The sequence below is a fragment of the Ursus americanus genome, chromosome 23, assembly GCF_024610735.1.
Source record: "Ursus americanus isolate L20-20 chromosome 23, mUrsAme1.1.p, whole genome shotgun sequence".
NCBI classification, from domain to species: domain Eukaryota; kingdom Metazoa; phylum Chordata; class Mammalia; order Carnivora; family Ursidae; genus Ursus; species Ursus americanus.
In genome coordinates this window covers 20,323,469-20,341,807 of record NC_142149.1, presented here as the reverse complement: position 1 = coordinate 20,341,807, position 18,339 = coordinate 20,323,469, and the positions used below count along the sequence as shown (strand labels likewise).

The following is an 18,339-nucleotide window of genomic DNA, read 5'->3' as shown; positions in this document are numbered from 1 at the left end:
TATACCAGAAAGTGCCCGCTTGTCCCTTAGTAAGTCCCCACTTGTCCCTTAGTAAGTCCCCACAGCCGTAGAGGCGACTGCCGTTTCAATATGTTTTCTTTTACCATAGATCTCTTTTGATCTAGAACATCAAACAGACTCTGTGTCTATATCTATGTGTATATCTATGTCGTGTGTGTGTGTGTGCGTACACTTTCCATACAGCATATAGCATTTCTCTTTGGTTTGGCACCATTAACCTGGCTTCTGCCTGTAAGAATGCCTGATGTTGATGCGTGTATCACTGTTTCAGCCAGTGGTGTACTAGTGAAGTAGCAAGACGTACTTTAACTCTTAGCATTAAATTTCACGGTAGGGTGACCATCCATTCCCTAAGGTAACCTTCATTTTAAATCTTAAATAGAGTGTGCATTTCAGTTCAGCCTAAAGTTTTAAAAATTCTTTCATATGATGAAAAATGCACATAACCAAAAAGCTTGTAAAGTATACAAGCATAATATAAAAAAAGTAGTTATGGAGCAAACATTTGTATGCCCAAAGCTTGAGTCAAGAAATAGAACATTGTTGCCACCAAGAAGGCTCTTGCTAGGTCTTTTCTTGACCACAGTGCCTTTTCCACCCTACAGGCGATTACCATGCTGATCGATCGATCTTTTTTTTTTTTTAAATTTTAATTATTCATTTGAGAGGGAGGGAGAGAAAGACACCCAGCGAGAGCAGGAATACAAGCAGGGGGTGTGGAGAGGAAGAGGCAGGCTCCCAGCAGAGGAGCCTGATATGGCGCTGGATCCCGGAACGCTGGGATCACGCCCTGAGCCCCCCAGCGGAAGGCAGATGCTTAACGACTGAGCCACCCAGGCGCCCCCCATGCTGATTTTTCAAGTAACCTATTCATTTAGTTTCCTTACAGTTTTATTAGCTAGGTATGCATGCCTAAAAGATACAGCTTTGTTTTATGTTTCTGACATTTTTAAAAGGGAAATCTTACTATGAAAGTGTTTTGATTCTTTCACTCAATACTATGTAAGAGTTCTGGTAGGCAGCCTCCAAGAAGGCCTTCAAGGGGCTTTCCACCTCCTGGTGTTCACGGTCTCATGTATTTCGCTCCCCTCGAGTGACTTGCTTCTAAACCTCGGCAGATGGCAACATCAAGGGGTTGAGTTACAAAAGACGGTGACTTTCATCTTAAAGCCAGCCCTTTCTCCCTCTCTCACGGGCTTTGATGAAGCCAGGTGCTATGTGGGAGACATCCTTGCAGCAGAGAACTGAGCACAGTCTCCATTCACCAACCAGCAAGGAAGTAAGGTCGTCACGCTAGTGGCCCTCAAGGAACTGAATCCCGCCGGTGACCACATAAGTGAAGTGACAAGTGGCTTCTTCCCCAGTCGAGACCTCACCTGAGACCCCAGTGCCAGGCAGCACCTTGCGTGCAGCCCTTTGAACCCTGTGAAATGGATGGTCTAGGTGGGCCATACCTACCTAGATTGTGGATCCACAGGACCCGAGATACTAAAAATGAGTGTCATTTTAAGCTGCTAAATTTTGAGGTAATAGTGCATAAGAGCAGATACCCAGTGCGGATTTATGTTGGACCGCAGCACACACAGGTGAGAAAGGAGGAATTGAAAGGTGCAAAGAAGTACAGATGCCAAAATAAAATAGATGTAGTCCTAAAGCCTGACAACGCAAACTGCCTGTGTTCCCTAGGAGAGATCTGGGGGCACTCTGTTTACTCAGATATTGAGGAATCATCAAATCCCAGTGCCAGCATGGTCACTGAGAGAGTAGTGCCTATTCTGTAAAGTCAGAGGTTGTGTTGGGATTGCTGGGACCAGGAATATGCTCCCTAGGAATAATGGGGATGATAATATCCCTGAATGGTAGAGTCCAGGTGGCAGCATTTAAGTCTAGGAAGCAATGTGGGTATAATTATGTGATGGCCAACAAGATTGGAATGACAAAGGGGCAGAATGATGTGTAACGCTCAGGGACCTAGCAATATGGTTAATAGATCATGGTGTCCCTCATAATAGGATATAGGCAGCCAGGGGGCGAGGGCTGCCTGGGTGGCTCAGTTGGTTCAGCGTCTGCCTTTGTCTCAAGGCATGGTCCCGGCATTCTAGGAACCAGCTCCGGGTTGGTCTCCCTACTCAGTGGGGAGTGTGCTTCTGCCTCAGCCCCTCACCCCGCCTGTGCTCAGTCTCTCTCTCTGTCTCTCACTCTCTCTCTCACCCCTCCCAAAATAAATAAGTAGATAAGTAAGTATATAAATAAATAAATAAAGATATGGGCAGCTAAATAGGGTGCAGTTTTGTGTGTGTGTGTGTGTGTGTGTGTGTGCGCGCGCGCATGCGTTCTGGGGCGCGCGTGTGTGCGCACACACCCCCGTCTGCCACGTGTGTATTTAAAAGAGCTTACGAATATAAGAACAAAGGCTGAGGTCATTGACCCCCGTAGAAGGTCATGATTCTTGACACAGTTTGTAGACCTCAGGCTATTCTCAGACCCATTAACCCATCGTCGGAGAGACCAGTCTTCTTGGATGAAGGATCACGGCAAGTGTATATCATCGAATATCCTTGGTCGTTGCCCAAGAATCTATAGCCATTGACCCAGGGCAAGCTGGAATACTCCTATGTTGGCAGGCTGTTGGACATGGGATCTGAATTGAACAGATTGCAGGAGATCCAAAATCTTTCATGGCCCCTGTTTGAATACCCCGTTCTAGATGTTAGAGTGAAAGGAGAAGTTTCCTCATTATCTTCATCCCGGTGATCCATTTGGGGGAATTTGTGGCTCCTTCTACCATAATTGTAGGCTGTGTGCATCTAGGGGTCATGGTTCTAAGAGTGGACAGCTAGCTGGAGGGGGACGTGGTAAAATTCTGATCGGCATGAAAACTCTGGCTGTCACCTTATCCCTTTGGGTTTCTAGTGCCAGGAAATCATCAAGCAAGGAAGGGAGCTATGGGAGCCGTCAGGAAGATGTTTAGCATTGAGGTGATCTGCAGGGGCGTTCTTGGTATTCCACTTTGCAGTATCAACCGCTGATGAGCAAGTAGTGTAGCCTGAAGAGGACATAGGAACGACGGGCTCAGGGCTCTGAGGGATGGGGATGGAGGTCAGTGCCCCAGGCAAGTCAGCTAAAGGAGGCGAGGAGCCACCCACTAACTCCCCTCTTGTAGGTTCTTCTGGAACTTGTGGCAAAGCGCATGGAGGGAGGTTAATGAGGGTAATCCATAGACACGAGCAGAGCTGGAGGTAGCTATGTGATACTCATTCGCATCCCTTTTTCCATAAATGCCCTGATCCGCACGCTAGTGCAGAGTATGGACTACTCGTGGCTCACACTGTTCACCCACACTGTTCTGCAGGCAATTGTCTCGGCCTAGGGGTGGACCACACCTGGAAGTCTGCCCCCTCCATCATTTCTACCCACCAAGGGTTGTCCACGGGTAGTGATAAGTGATGTAGGAGTACATAGGCCCAACCCCTTCGCGTCTAAGAGGAGCAGGCCCGGAACACGGTCCACACCCCTCATCTGTGGGGTCGGAACCTGAGGGTAGAATTGAACTGAAACCACATTTTGCATTCGTTTCCTTTAGACCCCCCTCTTTTGTTTCCCTCCGTTTCTTACTCATTTCTCCTGAGAGGTGTTCCTTACACATCCTGTTTTAGTCTCCGGATTTTTGAATGCAACATTAGAATGACAGTTTGGGACAGGTCCCCTTAAACAGGCCTCCTTTAGGGAGACAGTTCCTAAAATGGTGTGCCGTGTTACTCACGGGAGCGTGTCCTGTCCCTCAGGATAGAGAGTGATATTTTAAAAATTGGAGACTAATAGTCTAAAAGCAAGTGTGCAAAGAACGGTAAGAAGAAACAGCATACTGTGAAAAGATTAAGTGCATCCATGGAGAATAGGTTCCAAGAGTTGACTGCCACCATTGTTACCATTCCTCTTGTATGGAAATGTTTTGAAGGCACTGATACTGAGATTCAGAACGCTGGTGTTAGGGTGATGTCAGGAGCAGACTCACAAAACAGGGGTTTGAGAGCAAGTAGTTGGTTTGGGAGATGATCTCAAGAAGTGCTGTAGGGAACCTGAGAAACGATGCAGGGAAGGGATGGGAGCCAAACCAGAACGATTTCAAGAGCGCATGACTCCTGTAGGAGCCTGGGGTTCCGTCCTGGCTGAGGACCTCTGGTCTCACACGCCCCACTGAAGGGGAAAGAGGCTAGGGCGCTTATCCACCAGGTGCTGCCCACTGGTTGAGGACTTCTCCTAGAGACTTACTTTCCCTACCTCTGGCCTGCCGAGAGCTTCCTCCGTCACCTAGACAAAGCCCTCCGCAGAGAGCTCCAGGTGCTGGCTGTAGCCCACCAGTGTCAGTGTGAGCACGGGGAGTGCTGGGGGAATAGCGGTGCAAATCTGAAAGTCATCTACTGTGGACTCCTCTTTCTGCAGGGAACACCAGAACCACAATCCGACAGCTACGGATAACAGTTCATGAGGGAAAACTAATGAGACACAGTGCCCTTCGATCTGTATGCCTGGAGAGTTTAAGATTTATTTAAGATATAGGAACATCTCCATATGAGGAAACCTGGCAGGAAACAAAAATGTGATTGGGATGACATGCTGGTTGACAGATCTCAGAGAACGTTCAAGCTCTGTATTCATTTGGGAGGGAGCTAGTAAGAAGGAGGTGGGGAGGAGGGTGTTGGTGGTGAGGGGCCGTGTTTGGAGGCCAACTCAGTTGAAAAGTCCGCCGGAACTGAGGTTTGACCTCAGTTGGCCTCTCATGATTCAGCTCGCGGTTGGACTACATCAAGAAGATTGGCTGATGAAAGAGAGCGGGGTGCTGGCCAGGATACTCAGCAGCAGAAGCCACTAGAGCAGGTTGGGCAGCAGCAGGTGGTCTAGCAACAGCTGGGGCGGCAGCAGCTGGACACACAGCAGCTGGGGCGGCAGCAGGTGGTCCTGCAGCAGGTGGTCTGGCAGCAGGTGGGGCGACAGCAGCTAGAGATGCAGCAGCTGGGCCTGCAGCAGCTGGAGCCACCGCAGGAGGGGCGGCAGCAGCTGGACACACAGCAGCTGGGGCGGCAGCAGGTGGTCCTGCAGCAGGTGGTCCTGCAGCAGGTGGTCTGGCAGCAGCTGGGGCGGCAGCAGGTGGTCTGGCAGCAGGTGGGGCGGCAGCAGCTAGAGATGCAGCAGCTGGGCCTGCAGCAGCTGGAGCCGCAGCAGCTGGAGCCACCGCAGGAGGGGCGGCAGCAGCTGGACACACAGCAGCTGGGGCGGCAGCAGGTGGTCTGGCAGCAGGTGGGGTGGTAGCAGCTAGAGATGCAGCATCTGGGCCTGCAGCAGCTGGAGCCACAGCAGCTGGAGCCACCGCAGGAGGGCCGGCAGCAGCTGGACACACAGCAGCTGGGGCGGCAGCAGGTGGTCCTGCAGCAGGTGGTCCTGCAGCAGGTGGTCTGGCAGCAGCTGGGGCGGCAGCAGGTGGTCTGGCAGCAGGTGGGGCGGCAGCAGCTAGAGATGCAGCAGCTGGGCCTGCAGCAGCTGGAGCCGCAGCAGCTGGAGCCACCGCAGGAGGGGCGGCAGCAGCTGGACACACAGCAGCTGGGGCGGCAGCAGGTGGTCTGGCAGCAGGTGGGGCGGCAGCAGGTCTCCTGGCCACAGCCCTGGTCAGAGCAGACGGAGCCACAACAGGAGTTGACCATGGTGTCAGAGGGTGGAGGTTCTGGGTGGGTTTGCAGGAAAGTGAAGGTCTTGAGTGTGGAGGTCTCCTTGCGCCATGGCCTCTATATACCGCCCGAACAGGGTGGTTTGTCAACACATCTTCCTTGTTGTTGTTTACCTAACATTTAAGTAATTATCAGGTACACAACAGTGTTTGTCTATGTAATGGTTTAAACTCATGGGAAACAAATTTTCTTTTCTAGATGTGATCAATTCTATCTGGCCTCCTTTTTCCTCCTGACTCACACCCACTGGCATCTTCTGGACCGCCGTCTCCTCCTCTTCCTCCACAGAGGGCTGTTATGTGATAGGTGGCCTTTGCAATTACATTTCTTCCTCTCCCCTCCTGGATCCCCTAGCAGGATGGGATCCGGGCCAACACATCTCTGGTCGTGCATTTCTTCCCGTGATCAGCGGGGAGGACATCCCACGTGCACCGTGTGGCATGTGAGAAGTGGCACAAGACAAGAGGAAAAGGCCCGATATTACGGGTCATTGTTGAGCAATGAGGAAGGGGACAGCTGTCTATGTGTGTGTGATGTTGTTGATCCCTGCCACTGGCATGGGTTTTCCTGGGTGTTTCTACCTTTGGGATCACGTTGTCTACCCTGAAACCGTGGCAGGCCATTGTCTGTACGCTTCCCGTCACTGCCCTGAGTCGTAGTTCATTAAGTGCTAACTTTGCCGTCACATATTTTTCTGTTGCATTTCTCTGGATGGTCTTTACGGTCCGAAAAACTTAGCCTCATTTTTATTCTTATGTCATTCTTAATTGAAAATACTCTTCCACAGAGCAAAAAGGATATGTTGAATAATCAGAAGGTGCCTCTCCTCAGAATTTATCTCCAGAGCTGGGAGATCTATAGCACATGTTTTTTGTTTGTTTGTTTGTCTGTCTGTCTGTCTGTTTGTTTTTTGGTGGGGGGATGCATTTGAAATGTGTATGGATCTTAGTCAAGGTAACTTCATTTAGTTACTATTTCTCCTTCTTCTCCGCTTAGTGATAGTCCAACTTTAGCATGCAGCAAGTCATCGAAAGGGCCTATGAAATCTGTCGGGACAAACGCTACAGGTTGTGATTACACGGGGAGCCTGAGGTTTGGCATTTCTAACAAGTACCCCGATGATGTTGGTGCCGAAGGCCCAAGGACCACACTTAGGGACCTACTCGTTCATTCTGTTCATTCGTGCTTTGAGGAAGTTCCTCTATCAAGTTCCTTCCTGTTCCTTTTCAGTTACTGGAAGCAGCGCCCCCCATAGCCACACACACACCCCCTTACCAGCAGTAGACTATGTAAAAAAACATCAGAAGAGCTCGTAGTAGTGTAATGCAACTTCAACAATGGTGTTTAAGGCAAAGTAGCCAAGATGAGAATTTGGTAAAGACAGAGCTTTATTCATAAATAAATGGTTTAGTCACTATTTCTTGTTTACATTTCCTGATTGATTTTATATTTTTGGTGGAATGTGCACACATTGAGATTCAAAAAATCCTAAGTGTCGTCCTCCATAGTGATGGATTTTGTTTGATACTCAGAAACCCACCCGTGGAATTCCCACATCTATCAGGATAGAACATTTCCATTATACCAGAAAGTGCCCGCTTGTCCCTTAGTAAGTCCCCACAGCCGTAGAGGCGACTGCCGTTTCAATATGTTTTCTTTTACCGTAGATCTCTTTTGATCTAGAACATCAAACAGACTCTGTGTCTATATCTATGTGTATATCTATGTCGTGTGTGTGTGTGTGTGTGCGTGCGCACACACCCCCATCTGCCACGTGTGTATTTAAAAGAGCTTACGAATATAAGAACAAAGGCTGAGGTCATTGACCCCCGTAGAAGGTCATGATTCTTGACACAGTTTGTAGACCTCAGGCTATTCTCAGACCCATTAACCCGTCGTCGGAGAGACCAGTCTTCTTGGATGAAGGATCACGGCAAGTGTATATCATCGAATATCCTTGGTCGTTGCCCAAGAATCTATAGCCATTGACCCAGGGCAAGCTGGAATACTCCTATGTTGGCAGGCTGTTGGACATGGGATCTGAATTGAACAGATTGCAGGAGATCCAAAATCTTTCATGGCCCCTGTTTGAATACCCCGTTCTAGATGTTAGAGTGAAAGGAGAAGTTTCCTCATTATCTTCATCCCGGTGATCCATTTGGGGGAATTTGTGGCTCCTTCTACCATAATTGTAGGCTGTGTGCATCTAGGGGTCATGGTTCTAAGAGTGGACAGCTAGCTGGAGGGGGACGTGGTAAAATTCTGATCGGCATGAAAACTCTGGCTGTCACCTTATCCCTTTGGGTTTCTAGTGCCAGGAAATCATCAAGCAAGGAAGGGAGCTATGGGAGCCGTCAGGAAGATGTTTAGCATTGAGGTGATCTGCAGGGGCGTTCTTGGTATTCCACTTTGCAGTATCAACCGCTGATGAGCAAGTAGTGTAGCCTGAAGAGGACATAGGAACGACGGGCTCAGGGCTCTGAGGGATGGGGATGGAGGTCAGTGCCCCAGGCAAGTCAGCTAAAGGAGGCGAGGAGCCACCCACTAACTCCCCTCTTGTAGGTTCTTCTGGAACTTGTGGCAAAGCGCATGGAGGGAGGTTAATGAGGGTAATCCATAGACACGAGCAGAGCTGGAGGTAGCTATGTGATACTCATTCGCATCCCTTTTTCCATAAATGCCCTGATCCGCACGCTAGTGCAGAGTATGGACTACTCGTGGCTCACACTGTTCACCCACACTGTTCTGCAGGCAATTGTCTCGGCCTAGGGGTGGACCACACCTGGAAGTCTGCCCCCTCCATCATTTCTACCCACCAAGGGTTGTCCACGGGTAGTGATAAGTGATGTAGGAGTACATAGGCCCAACCCCTTCGCGTCTAAGAGGAGCAGGCCCGGAACACGGTCCACACCCCTCATCTGTGGGGTCGGAACCTGAGGGTAGAATTGAACTGAAACCACATTTTGCATTCGTTTCCTTTAGACCCCCCTCTTTTGTTTCCCTCCGTTTCTTACTCATTTCTCCTGAGAGGTGTTCCTTACACATCCTGTTTTAGTCTCCGGATTTTTGAATGCAACGTTAGAATGACAGTTTGGGACAGGTCCCCTTAAACAGGCCTCCTTTAGGGAGACAGTTCCTAAAATGGTGTGCCGTGTTACTCACGGGAGCGTGTCCTGTCCCTCAGGATAGAGAGTGATATTTTAAAAATTGGAGACTAATAGTCTAAAAGCAAGTGTGCAAAGAACGGTAAGAAGAAACAGCATACTGTGAAAAGATTAAGTGCATCCATGGAGAATAGGTTCCAAGAGTTGACTGCCACCATTGTTACCATTCCTCTTGTATGGAAATGTTTTGAAGGCACTGATACTGAGATTCAGAACGCTGGTGTTAGGGTGATGTCAGGAGCAGACTCACAAAACAGGGGTTTGAGAGCAAGTAGTTGGTTTGGGAGATGATCTCAAGAAGTGCTGTAGGGAACCTGAGAAACGATGCAGGGAAGGGATGGGAGCCAAACCAGAACGATTTCAAGAGCGCATGACTCCTGTAGGAGCCTGGGGTTCCGTCCTGGCTGAGGACCTCTGGTCTCACACGCCCCACTGAAGGGGAAAGAGGCTAGGGCGCTTATCCACCAGGTGCTGCCCACTGGTTGAGGACTTCTCCTAGAGACTTACTTTCCCTACCTCTGGCCTGCCGAGAGCTTCCTCCGTCACCTAGACAAAGCCCTCCGCAGAGAGCTCCAGGTGCTGGCTGTAGCCCACCAGTGTCAGTGTGAGCACGGGGAGTGCTGGGGGAATAGCGGTGCAAATCTGAAAGTCATCTACTGTGGACTCCTCTTTCTGCAGGGAACACCAGAACCACAATCCGACAGCTACGGATAACAGTTCATGAGGGAAAACTAATGAGACACAGTGCCCTTCGATCTGTATGCCTGGAGAGTTTAAGATTTATTTAAGATATAGGAACATCTCCATATGAGGAAACCTGGCAGGAAACAAAAATGTGATTGGGATGACATGCTGGTTGACAGATCTCAGAGAACGTTCAAGCTCTGTATTCATTTGGGAGGGAGCTAGTAAGAAGGAGGTGGGGAGGAGGGTGTTGGTGGTGAGGGGCCGTGTTTGGAGGCCAACTCAGTTGAAAAGTCCGCCGGAACTGAGGTTTGACCTCAGTTGGCCTCTCATGATTCAGCTCGCGGTTGGACTACATCAAGAAGATTGGCTGATGAAAGAGAGCGGGGTGCTGGCCAGGATACTCAGCAGCAGAAGCCACTAGAGCAGGTTGGGCAGCAGCAGGTGGTCTAGCAACAGCTGGGGCGGCAGCAGCTGGACACACAGCAGCTGGGGCGGCAGCAGGTGGTCCTGCAGCAGGTGGTCTGGCAGCAGGTGGGGCGACAGCAGCTAGAGATGCAGCAGCTGGGCCTGCAGCAGCTGGAGCCACCGCAGGAGGGGCGGCAGCAGCTGGAGATGCAGCAGCTGGGGCGGCAGCAGGTGGTCTGGCAGCAGGTGGGGTGGTAGCAGCTAGAGATGCAGCATCTGGGCCTGCAGCAGCTGGAGCCACAGCAGCTGGAGCCACCGCAGGAGGGCCGGCAGCAGCTGGACACACAGCAGCTGGGGCGGCAGCAGGTGGTCCTGCAGCAGGTGGTCCTGCAGCAGGTGGTCTGGCAGCAGCTGGGGCGGCAGCAGGTGGTCTGGCAGCAGGTGGGGCGGCAGCAGCTAGAGATGCAGCAGCTGGGCCTGCAGCAGCTGGAGCCGCAGCAGCTGGAGCCACCGCAGGAGGGGCGGCAGCAGCTGGACACACAGCAGCTGGGGCGGCAGCAGGTGGTCTGGCAGCAGGTGGGGCGGCAGCAGGTCTCCTGGCCACAGCCCTGGTCAGAGCAGACGGAGCCACAACAGGAGTTGACCATGGTGTCAGAGGGTGGAGGTTCTGGGTGGGTTTGCAGGAAAGTGAAGGTCTTGAGTGTGGAGGTCTCCTTGCGCCATGGCCTCTATATACCGCCCGAACAGGGTGGTTTGTCAACACATCTTCCTTGTTGTTGTTTACCTAACATTTAAGTAATTATCAGGTACACAACAGTGTTTGTCTATGTAATGGTTTAAACTCATGGGAAACAAATTTTCTTTTCTAGATGTGATCAGTTCTATCTGGCCTCCTTTTTCCTCCTGACTCACACCCACTGGCATCTTCTGGACCGCCGTCTCCTCCTCTTCCTCCACAGAGGGCTGTTATGTGATAGGTGGCCTTTGCAATTACATTTCTTCCTCTCCCCTCCTGGATCCCCTAGCAGGATGGGATCCGGGCCAACACATCTCTGGTCGTGCATTTCTTCCCGTGATCAGCGGGGAGGACATCCCACGTGCACCGTGTGGCATGTGAGAAGTGGCACAAGACAAGAGGAAAAGGCCCGATATTACGGGTCATTGTTGAGCAATGAGGAAGGGGACAGCTGTCTATGTGTGTGTGATGTTGTTGATCCCTGCCACTGGCATGGGTTTTCCTGGGTGTTTCTACCTTTGGGATCACGTTGTCTACCCTGAAACCGTGGCAGGCCATTGTCTGTACGCTTCCCGTCACTGCCCTGAGTCGTAGTTCATTAAGTGCTAACTTTGCCGTCACATATTTTTCTGTTGCATTTCTCTGGATGGTCTTTACGGTCCGAAAAACTTAGCCTCATTTTTATTCTTATGTCATTCTTAATTGAAAATACTCTTCCACAGAGCAAAAAGGATATGTTGAATAATCAGAAGGTGCCTCTCCTCAGAATTTATCTCCAGAGCTGGGAGATCTATAGCACATGTTTTTTGTTTGTTTGTTTGTCTGTCTGTCTGTCTGTTTGTTTTTTGGTGGGGGGATGCATTTGAAATGTGTATGGATCTTAGTCAAGGTAACTTCATTTAGTTACTATTTCTCCTTCTTCTCCGCTTAGTGATAGTCCAACTTTAGCATGCAGCAAGTCATCGAAAGGGCCTATGAAATCTGTCGGGACAAACGCTACAGGTTGTGATTACACGGGGAGCCTGAGGTTTGGCATTTCTAACAAGTACCCCGATGATGTTGGTGCCGAAGGCCCAAGGACCACACTTAGGGACCTACTCGTTCATTCTGTTCATTCGTGCTTTGAGGAAGTTCCTCTATCAAGTTCCTTCCTGTTCCTTTTCAGTTACTGGAAGCAGCGCCCCCCATAGCCACACACACACCCCCTTACCAGCAGTAGACTATGTAAAAAAACATCAGAAGAGCTCGTAGTAGTGTAATGCAACTTCAACAATGGTGTTTAAGGCAAAGTAGCCAAGATGAGAATTTGGTAAAGACAGAGCTTTATTCATAAATAAATGGTTTAGTCACTATTTCTTGTTTACATTTCCTGATTGATTTTATATTTTTGGTGGAATGTGCACACATTGAGATTCAAAAAATCCTAAGTGTCGTCCTCCATAGTGATGGATTTTGTTTGATACTCAGAAACCCACCCGTGGAATTCCCACATCTATCAGGATAGAACATTTCCATTATACCAGAAAGTGCCCGCTTGTCCCTTAGTAAGTCCCCACAGCCGTAGAGGCGACTGCCGTTTCAATATGTTTTCTTTTACCGTAGATCTCTTTTGATCTAGAACATCAAACAGACTCTGTGTCTATATCTATGTGTATATCTATGTCGTGTGTGTGTGTGTGTGTGTGCGTGCGCACACACCCCCATCTGCCACGTGTGTATTTAAAAGAGCTTACGAATATAAGAACAAAGGCTGAGGTCATTGACCCCCGTAGAAGGTCATGATTCTTGACACAGTTTGTAGACCTCAGGCTATTCTCAGACCCATTAACCCGTCGTCGGAGAGACCAGTCTTCTTGGATGAAGGATCACGGCAAGTGTATATCATCGAATATCCTTGGTCGTTGCCCAAGAATCTATAGCCATTGACCCAGGGCAAGCTGGAATACTCCTATGTTGGCAGGCTGTTGGACATGGGATCTGAATTGAACAGATTGCAGGAGATCCAAAATCTTTCATGGCCCCTGTTTGAATACCCCGTTCTAGATGTTAGAGTGAAAGGAGAAGTTTCCTCATTATCTTCATCCCGGTGATCCATTTGGGGGAATTTGTGGCTCCTTCTACCATAATTGTAGGCTGTGTGCATCTAGGGGTCATGGTTCTAAGAGTGGACAGCTAGCTGGAGGGGGACGTGGTAAAATTCTGATCGGCATGAAAACTCTGGCTGTCACCTTATCCCTTTGGGTTTCTAGTGCCAGGAAATCATCAAGCAAGGAAGGGAGCTATGGGAGCCGTCAGGAAGATGTTTAGCATTGAGGTGATCTGCAGGGGCGTTCTTGGTATTCCACTTTGCAGTATCAACCGCTGATGAGCAAGTAGTGTAGCCTGAAGAGGACATAGGAACGACGGGCTCAGGGCTCTGAGGGATGGGGATGGAGGTCAGTGCCCCAGGCAAGTCAGCTAAAGGAGGCGAGGAGCCACCCACTAACTCCCCTCTTGTAGGTTCTTCTGGAACTTGTGGCAAAGCGCATGGAGGGAGGTTAATGAGGGTAATCCATAGACACGAGCAGAGCTGGAGGTAGCTATGTGATACTCATTCGCATCCCTTTTTCCATAAATGCCCTGATCCGCACGCTAGTGCAGAGTATGGACTACTCGTGGCTCACACTGTTCACCCACACTGTTCTGCAGGCAATTGTCTCGGCCTAGGGGTGGACCACACCTGGAAGTCTGCCCCCTCCATCATTTCTACCCACCAAGGGTTGTCCACGGGTAGTGATAAGTGATGTAGGAGTACATAGGCCCAACCCCTTCGCGTCTAAGAGGAGCAGGCCCGGAACACGGTCCACACCCCTCATCTGTGGGGTCGGAACCTGAGGGTAGAATTGAACTGAAACCACATTTTGCATTCGTTTCCTTTAGACCCCCCTCTTTTGTTTCCCTCCGTTTCTTACTCATTTCTCCTGAGAGGTGTTCCTTACACATCCTGTTTTAGTCTCCGGATTTTTGAATGCAACGTTAGAATGACAGTTTGGGACAGGTCCCCTTAAACAGGCCTCCTTTAGGGAGACAGTTCCTAAAATGGTGTGCCGTGTTACTCACGGGAGCGTGTCCTGTCCCTCAGGATAGAGAGTGATATTTTAAAAATTGGAGACTAATAGTCTAAAAGCAAGTGTGCAAAGAACGGTAAGAAGAAACAGCATACTGTGAAAAGATTAAGTGCATCCATGGAGAATAGGTTCCAAGAGTTGACTGCCACCATTGTTACCATTCCTCTTGTATGGAAATGTTTTGAAGGCACTGATACTGAGATTCAGAACGCTGGTGTTAGGGTGATGTCAGGAGCAGACTCACAAAACAGGGGTTTGAGAGCAAGTAGTTGGTTTGGGAGATGATCTCAAGAAGTGCTGTAGGGAACCTGAGAAACGATGCAGGGAAGGGATGGGAGCCAAACCAGAACGATTTCAAGAGCGCATGACTCCTGTAGGAGCCTGGGGTTCCGTCCTGGCTGAGGACCTCTGGTCTCACACGCCCCACTGAAGGGGAAAGAGGCTAGGGCGCTTATCCACCAGGTGCTGCCCACTGGTTGAGGACTTCTCCTAGAGACTTACTTTCCCTACCTCTGGCCTGCCGAGAGCTTCCTCCGTCACCTAGACAAAGCCCTCCGCAGAGAGCTCCAGGTGCTGGCTGTAGCCCACCAGTGTCAGTGTGAGCACGGGGAGTGCTGGGGGAATAGCGGTGCAAATCTGAAAGTCATCTACTGTGGACTCCTCTTTCTGCAGGGAACACCAGAACCACAATCCGACAGCTACGGATAACAGTTCATGAGGGAAAACTAATGAGACACAGTGCCCTTCGATCTGTATGCCTGGAGAGTTTAAGATTTATTTAAGATATAGGAACATCTCCATATGAGGAAACCTGGCAGGAAACAAAAATGTGATTGGGATGACATGCTGGTTGACAGATCTCAGAGAACGTTCAAGCTCTGTATTCATTTGGGAGGGAGCTAGTAAGAAGGAGGTGGGGAGGAGGGTGTTGGTGGTGAGGGGCCGTGTTTGGAGGCCAACTCAGTTGAAAAGTCCGCCGGAACTGAGGTTTGACCTCAGTTGGCCTCTCATGATTCAGCTCGCGGTTGGACTACATCAAGAAGATTGGCTGATGAAAGAGAGCGGGGTGCTGGCCAGGATACTCAGCAGCAGAAGCCACTAGAGCAGGTTGGGCAGCAGCAGGTGGTCTAGCAACAGCTGGGGCGGCAGCAGCTGGACACACAGCAGCTGGGGCGGCAGCAGGTGGTCCTGCAGCAGGTGGTCTGGCAGCAGGTGGGGCGACAGCAGCTAGAGATGCAGCAGCTGGGCCTGCAGCAGCTGGAGCCACCGCAGGAGGGGCGGCAGCAGCTGGAGATGCAGCAGCTGGGGCGGCAGCAGGTGGTCTGGCAGCAGGTGGGGTGGTAGCAGCTAGAGATGCAGCATCTGGGCCTGCAGCAGCTGGAGCCACAGCAGCTGGAGCCACCGCAGGAGGGCCGGCAGCAGCTGGACACACAGCAGCTGGGGCGGCAGCAGGTGGTCCTGCAGCAGGTGGTCCTGCAGCAGGTGGTCTGGCAGCAGCTGGGGCGGCAGCAGGTGGTCTGGCAGCAGGTGGGGCGGCAGCAGCTAGAGATGCAGCAGCTGGGCCTGCAGCAGCTGGAGCCGCAGCAGCTGGAGCCACCGCAGGAGGGGCGGCAGCAGCTGGACACACAGCAGCTGGGGCGGCAGCAGGTGGTCTGGCAGCAGGTGGGGCGGCAGCAGGTCTCCTGGCCACAGCCCTGGTCAGAGCAGACGGAGCCACAACAGGAGTTGACCATGGTGTCAGAGGGTGGAGGTTCTGGGTGGGTTTGCAGGAAAGTGAAGGTCTTGAGTGTGGAGGTCTCCTTGCGCCATGGCCTCTATATACCGCCCGAACAGGGTGGTTTGTCAACACATCTTCCTTGTTGTTGTTTACCTAACATTTAAGTAATTATCAGGTACACAACAGTGTTTGTCTATGTAATGGTTTAAACTCATGGGAAACAAATTTTCTTTTCTAGATGTGATCAATTCTATCTGGCCTCCTTTTTCCTCCTGACTCACACCCACTGGCATCTTCTGGACCGCCGTCTCCTCCTCTTCCTCCACAGAGGGCTGTTATGTGATAGGTGGCCTTTGCAATTACATTTCTTCCTCTCCCCTCCTGGATCCCCTAGCAGGATGGGATCCGGGCCAACACATCTCTGGTCGTGCATTTCTTCCCGTGATCAGCGGGGAGGACATCCCACGTGCACCGTGTGGCATGTGAGAAGTGGCACAAGACAAGAGGAAAAGGCCCGATATTACGGGTCATTGTTGAGCAATGAGGAAGGGGACAGCTGTCTATGTGTGTGTGATGTTGTTGATCCCTGCCACTGGCATGGGTTTTCCTGGGTGTTTCTACCTTTGGGATCACGTTGTCTACCCTGAAACCGTGGCAGGCCATTGTCTGTACGCTTCCCGTCACTGCCCTGAGTCGTAGTTCATTAAGTGCTAACTTTGCCGTCACATATTTTTCTGTTGCATTTCTCTGGATGGTCTTTACGGTCCGAAAAACTTAGCCTCATTTTTATTCTTATGTCATTCTTAATTGAAAATACTCTTCCACAGAGCAAAAAGGATATGTTGAATAATCAGAAGGTGCCTCTCCTCAGAATTTATCTCCAGAGCTGGGAGATCTATAGCACATGTTTTTTGTTTGTTTGTTTGTCTGTCTGTCTGTCTGTTTGTTTTTTGGTGGGGGGATGCATTTGAAATGTGTATGGATCTTAGTCAAGGTAACTTCATTTAGTTACTATTTCTCCTTCTTCTCCGCTTAGTGATAGTCCAACTTTAGCATGCAGCAAGTCATCGAAAGGGCCTATGAAATCTGTCGGGACAAACGCTACAGGTTGTGATTACACGGGGAGCCTGAGGTTTGGCATTTCTAACAAGTACCCCGATGATGTTGGTGCCGAAGGCCCAAGGACCACACTTAGGGACCTACTCGTTCATTCTGTTCATTCGTGCTTTGAGGAAGTTCCTCTATCAAGTTCCTTCCTGTTCCTTTTCAGTTACTGGAAGCAGCGCCCCCCATAGCCACACACACACCCCCTTACCAGCAGTAGACTATGTAAAAAAACATCAGAAGAGCTCGTAGTAGTGTAATGCAACTTCAACAATGGTGTTTAAGGCAAAGTAGCCAAGATGAGAATTTGGTAAAGACAGAGCTTTATTCATAAATAAATGGTTTAGTCACTATTTCTTGTTTACATTTCCTGATTGATTTTATATTTTTGGTGGAATGTGCACACATTGAGATTCAAAAAATCCTAAGTGTCGTCCTCCATAGTGATGGATTTTGTTTGATACTCAGAAACCCACCCGTGGAATTCCCACATCTATCAGGATAGAACATTTCCATTATACCAGAAAGTGCCCGCTTGTCCCTTAGTAAGTCCCCACAGCCGTAGAGGCGACTGCCGTTTCAATATGTTTTCTTTTACCGTAGATCTCTTTTGATCTAGAACATCAAACAGACTCTGTGTCTATATCTATGTGTATATCTATGTCGTGTGTGTGTGTGTGTGTGTGCGTGCGCACACACCCCCATCTGCCACGTGTGTATTTAAAAGAGCTTACGAATATAAGAACAAAGGCTGAGGTCATTGACCCCCGTAGAAGGTCATGATTCTTGACACAGTTTGTAGACCTCAGGCTATTCTCAGACCCATTAACCCGTCGTCGGAGAGACCAGTCTTCTTGGATGAAGGATCACGGCAAGTGTATATCATCGAATATCCTTGGTCGTTGCCCAAGAATCTATAGCCATTGACCCAGGGCAAGCTGGAATACTCCTATGTTGGCAGGCTGTTGGACATGGGATCTGAATTGAACAGATTGCAGGAGATCCAAAATCTTTCATGGCCCCTGTTTGAATACCCCGTTCTAGATGTTAGAGTGAAAGGAGAAGTTTCCTCATTATCTTCATCCCGGTGATCCATTTGGGGGAATTTGTGGCTCCTTCTACCATAATTGTAGGCTGTGTGCATCTAGGGGTCATGGTTCTAAGAGTGGACAGCTAGCTGGAGGGGGACGTGGTAAAATTCTGATCGGCATGAAAACTCTGGCTGTCACCTTATCCCTTTGGGTTTCTAGTGCCAGGAAATCATCAAGCAAGGAAGGGAGCTATGGGAGCCGTCAGGAAGATGTTTAGCATTGAGGTGATCTGCAGGGGCGTTCTTGGTATTCCACTTTGCAGTATCAACCGCTGATGAGCAAGTAGTGTAGCCTGAAGAGGACATAGGAACGACGGGCTCAGGGCTCTGAGGGATGGGGATGGAGGTCAGTGCCCCAGGCAAGTCAGCTAAAGGAGGCGAGGAGCCACCCACTAACTCCCCTCTTGTAGGTTCTTCTGGAACTTGTGGCAAAGCGCATGGAGGGAGGTTAATGAGGGTAATCCATAGACACGAGCAGAGCTGGAGGTAGCTATGTGATACTCATTCGCATCCCTTTTTCCATAAATGCCCTGATCCGCACGCTAGTGCAGAGTATGGACTACTCGTGGCTCACACTGTTCACCC

At 50.0% G+C, this 18,339-nt stretch overlaps 3 protein-coding genes across 4 annotated transcripts; all 3 read right to left on the bottom strand.

The window, feature by feature from the left end:
* Positions 1–4,851: 4,851 nt before the first annotated feature.
* LOC148107953 (uncharacterized) lies at positions 4,852–5,720 on the bottom strand. Of its 2 annotated transcripts, XM_087854421.1 has the most exons (2): positions 5,399–5,720; positions 4,852–5,305 (listed from the first exon to the last, which is right to left on the bottom strand). In XM_087854421.1, exons 1-2 carry the CDS (start codon positions 5,718–5,720, stop codon positions 4,920–4,922), a joined length of 708 nt encoding a protein of 235 aa, XP_087710547.1. In that variant the 3' UTR covers positions 4,852–4,919. The 2 variants fall into 2 exon arrangements, with proteins under 2 accessions (XP_087710547.1, XP_087710546.1); XM_087854420.1 differs by having other exon boundaries at positions 4,852–5,720.
* Positions 5,721–9,973: 4,253 nt separating this feature from the next.
* On the bottom strand, positions 9,974–10,647 carry LOC148107952 (uncharacterized). Its single transcript, XM_045781538.1, has one exon. The coding sequence runs from the start codon at positions 10,645–10,647 to the stop codon at positions 10,042–10,044; it is 606 nt and encodes a 201-aa protein (XP_045637494.1). The 3' UTR covers positions 9,974–10,041.
* A 4,255-nt stretch (positions 10,648–14,902) lies between these two features.
* On the bottom strand, positions 14,903–15,576 carry LOC123781818 (uncharacterized). The gene has a single exon (XM_045781551.1). The coding sequence runs from the start codon at positions 15,574–15,576 to the stop codon at positions 14,971–14,973; it is 606 nt and encodes a 201-aa protein (XP_045637507.1). The 3' UTR covers positions 14,903–14,970.
* Positions 15,577–18,339: the final 2,763 nt, after the last annotated feature.

What these genes read in the sequence shown, in the direction of transcription:
- LOC123781818 (XM_045781551.1), bottom strand. Translation starts at nt 15,576, where the DNA reads ATGGTCAACTCCTGTTGTGGCTCCGTCTGCTCTGACCAGGGCTGTGGC.
- LOC148107953 (XM_087854420.1), bottom strand. Translation starts at nt 5,720, where the DNA reads ATGGTCAACTCCTGTTGTGGCTCCGTCTGCTCTGACCAGGGCTGTGGC.
- LOC148107952 (XM_045781538.1), bottom strand. Translation starts at nt 10,647, where the DNA reads ATGGTCAACTCCTGTTGTGGCTCCGTCTGCTCTGACCAGGGCTGTGGC.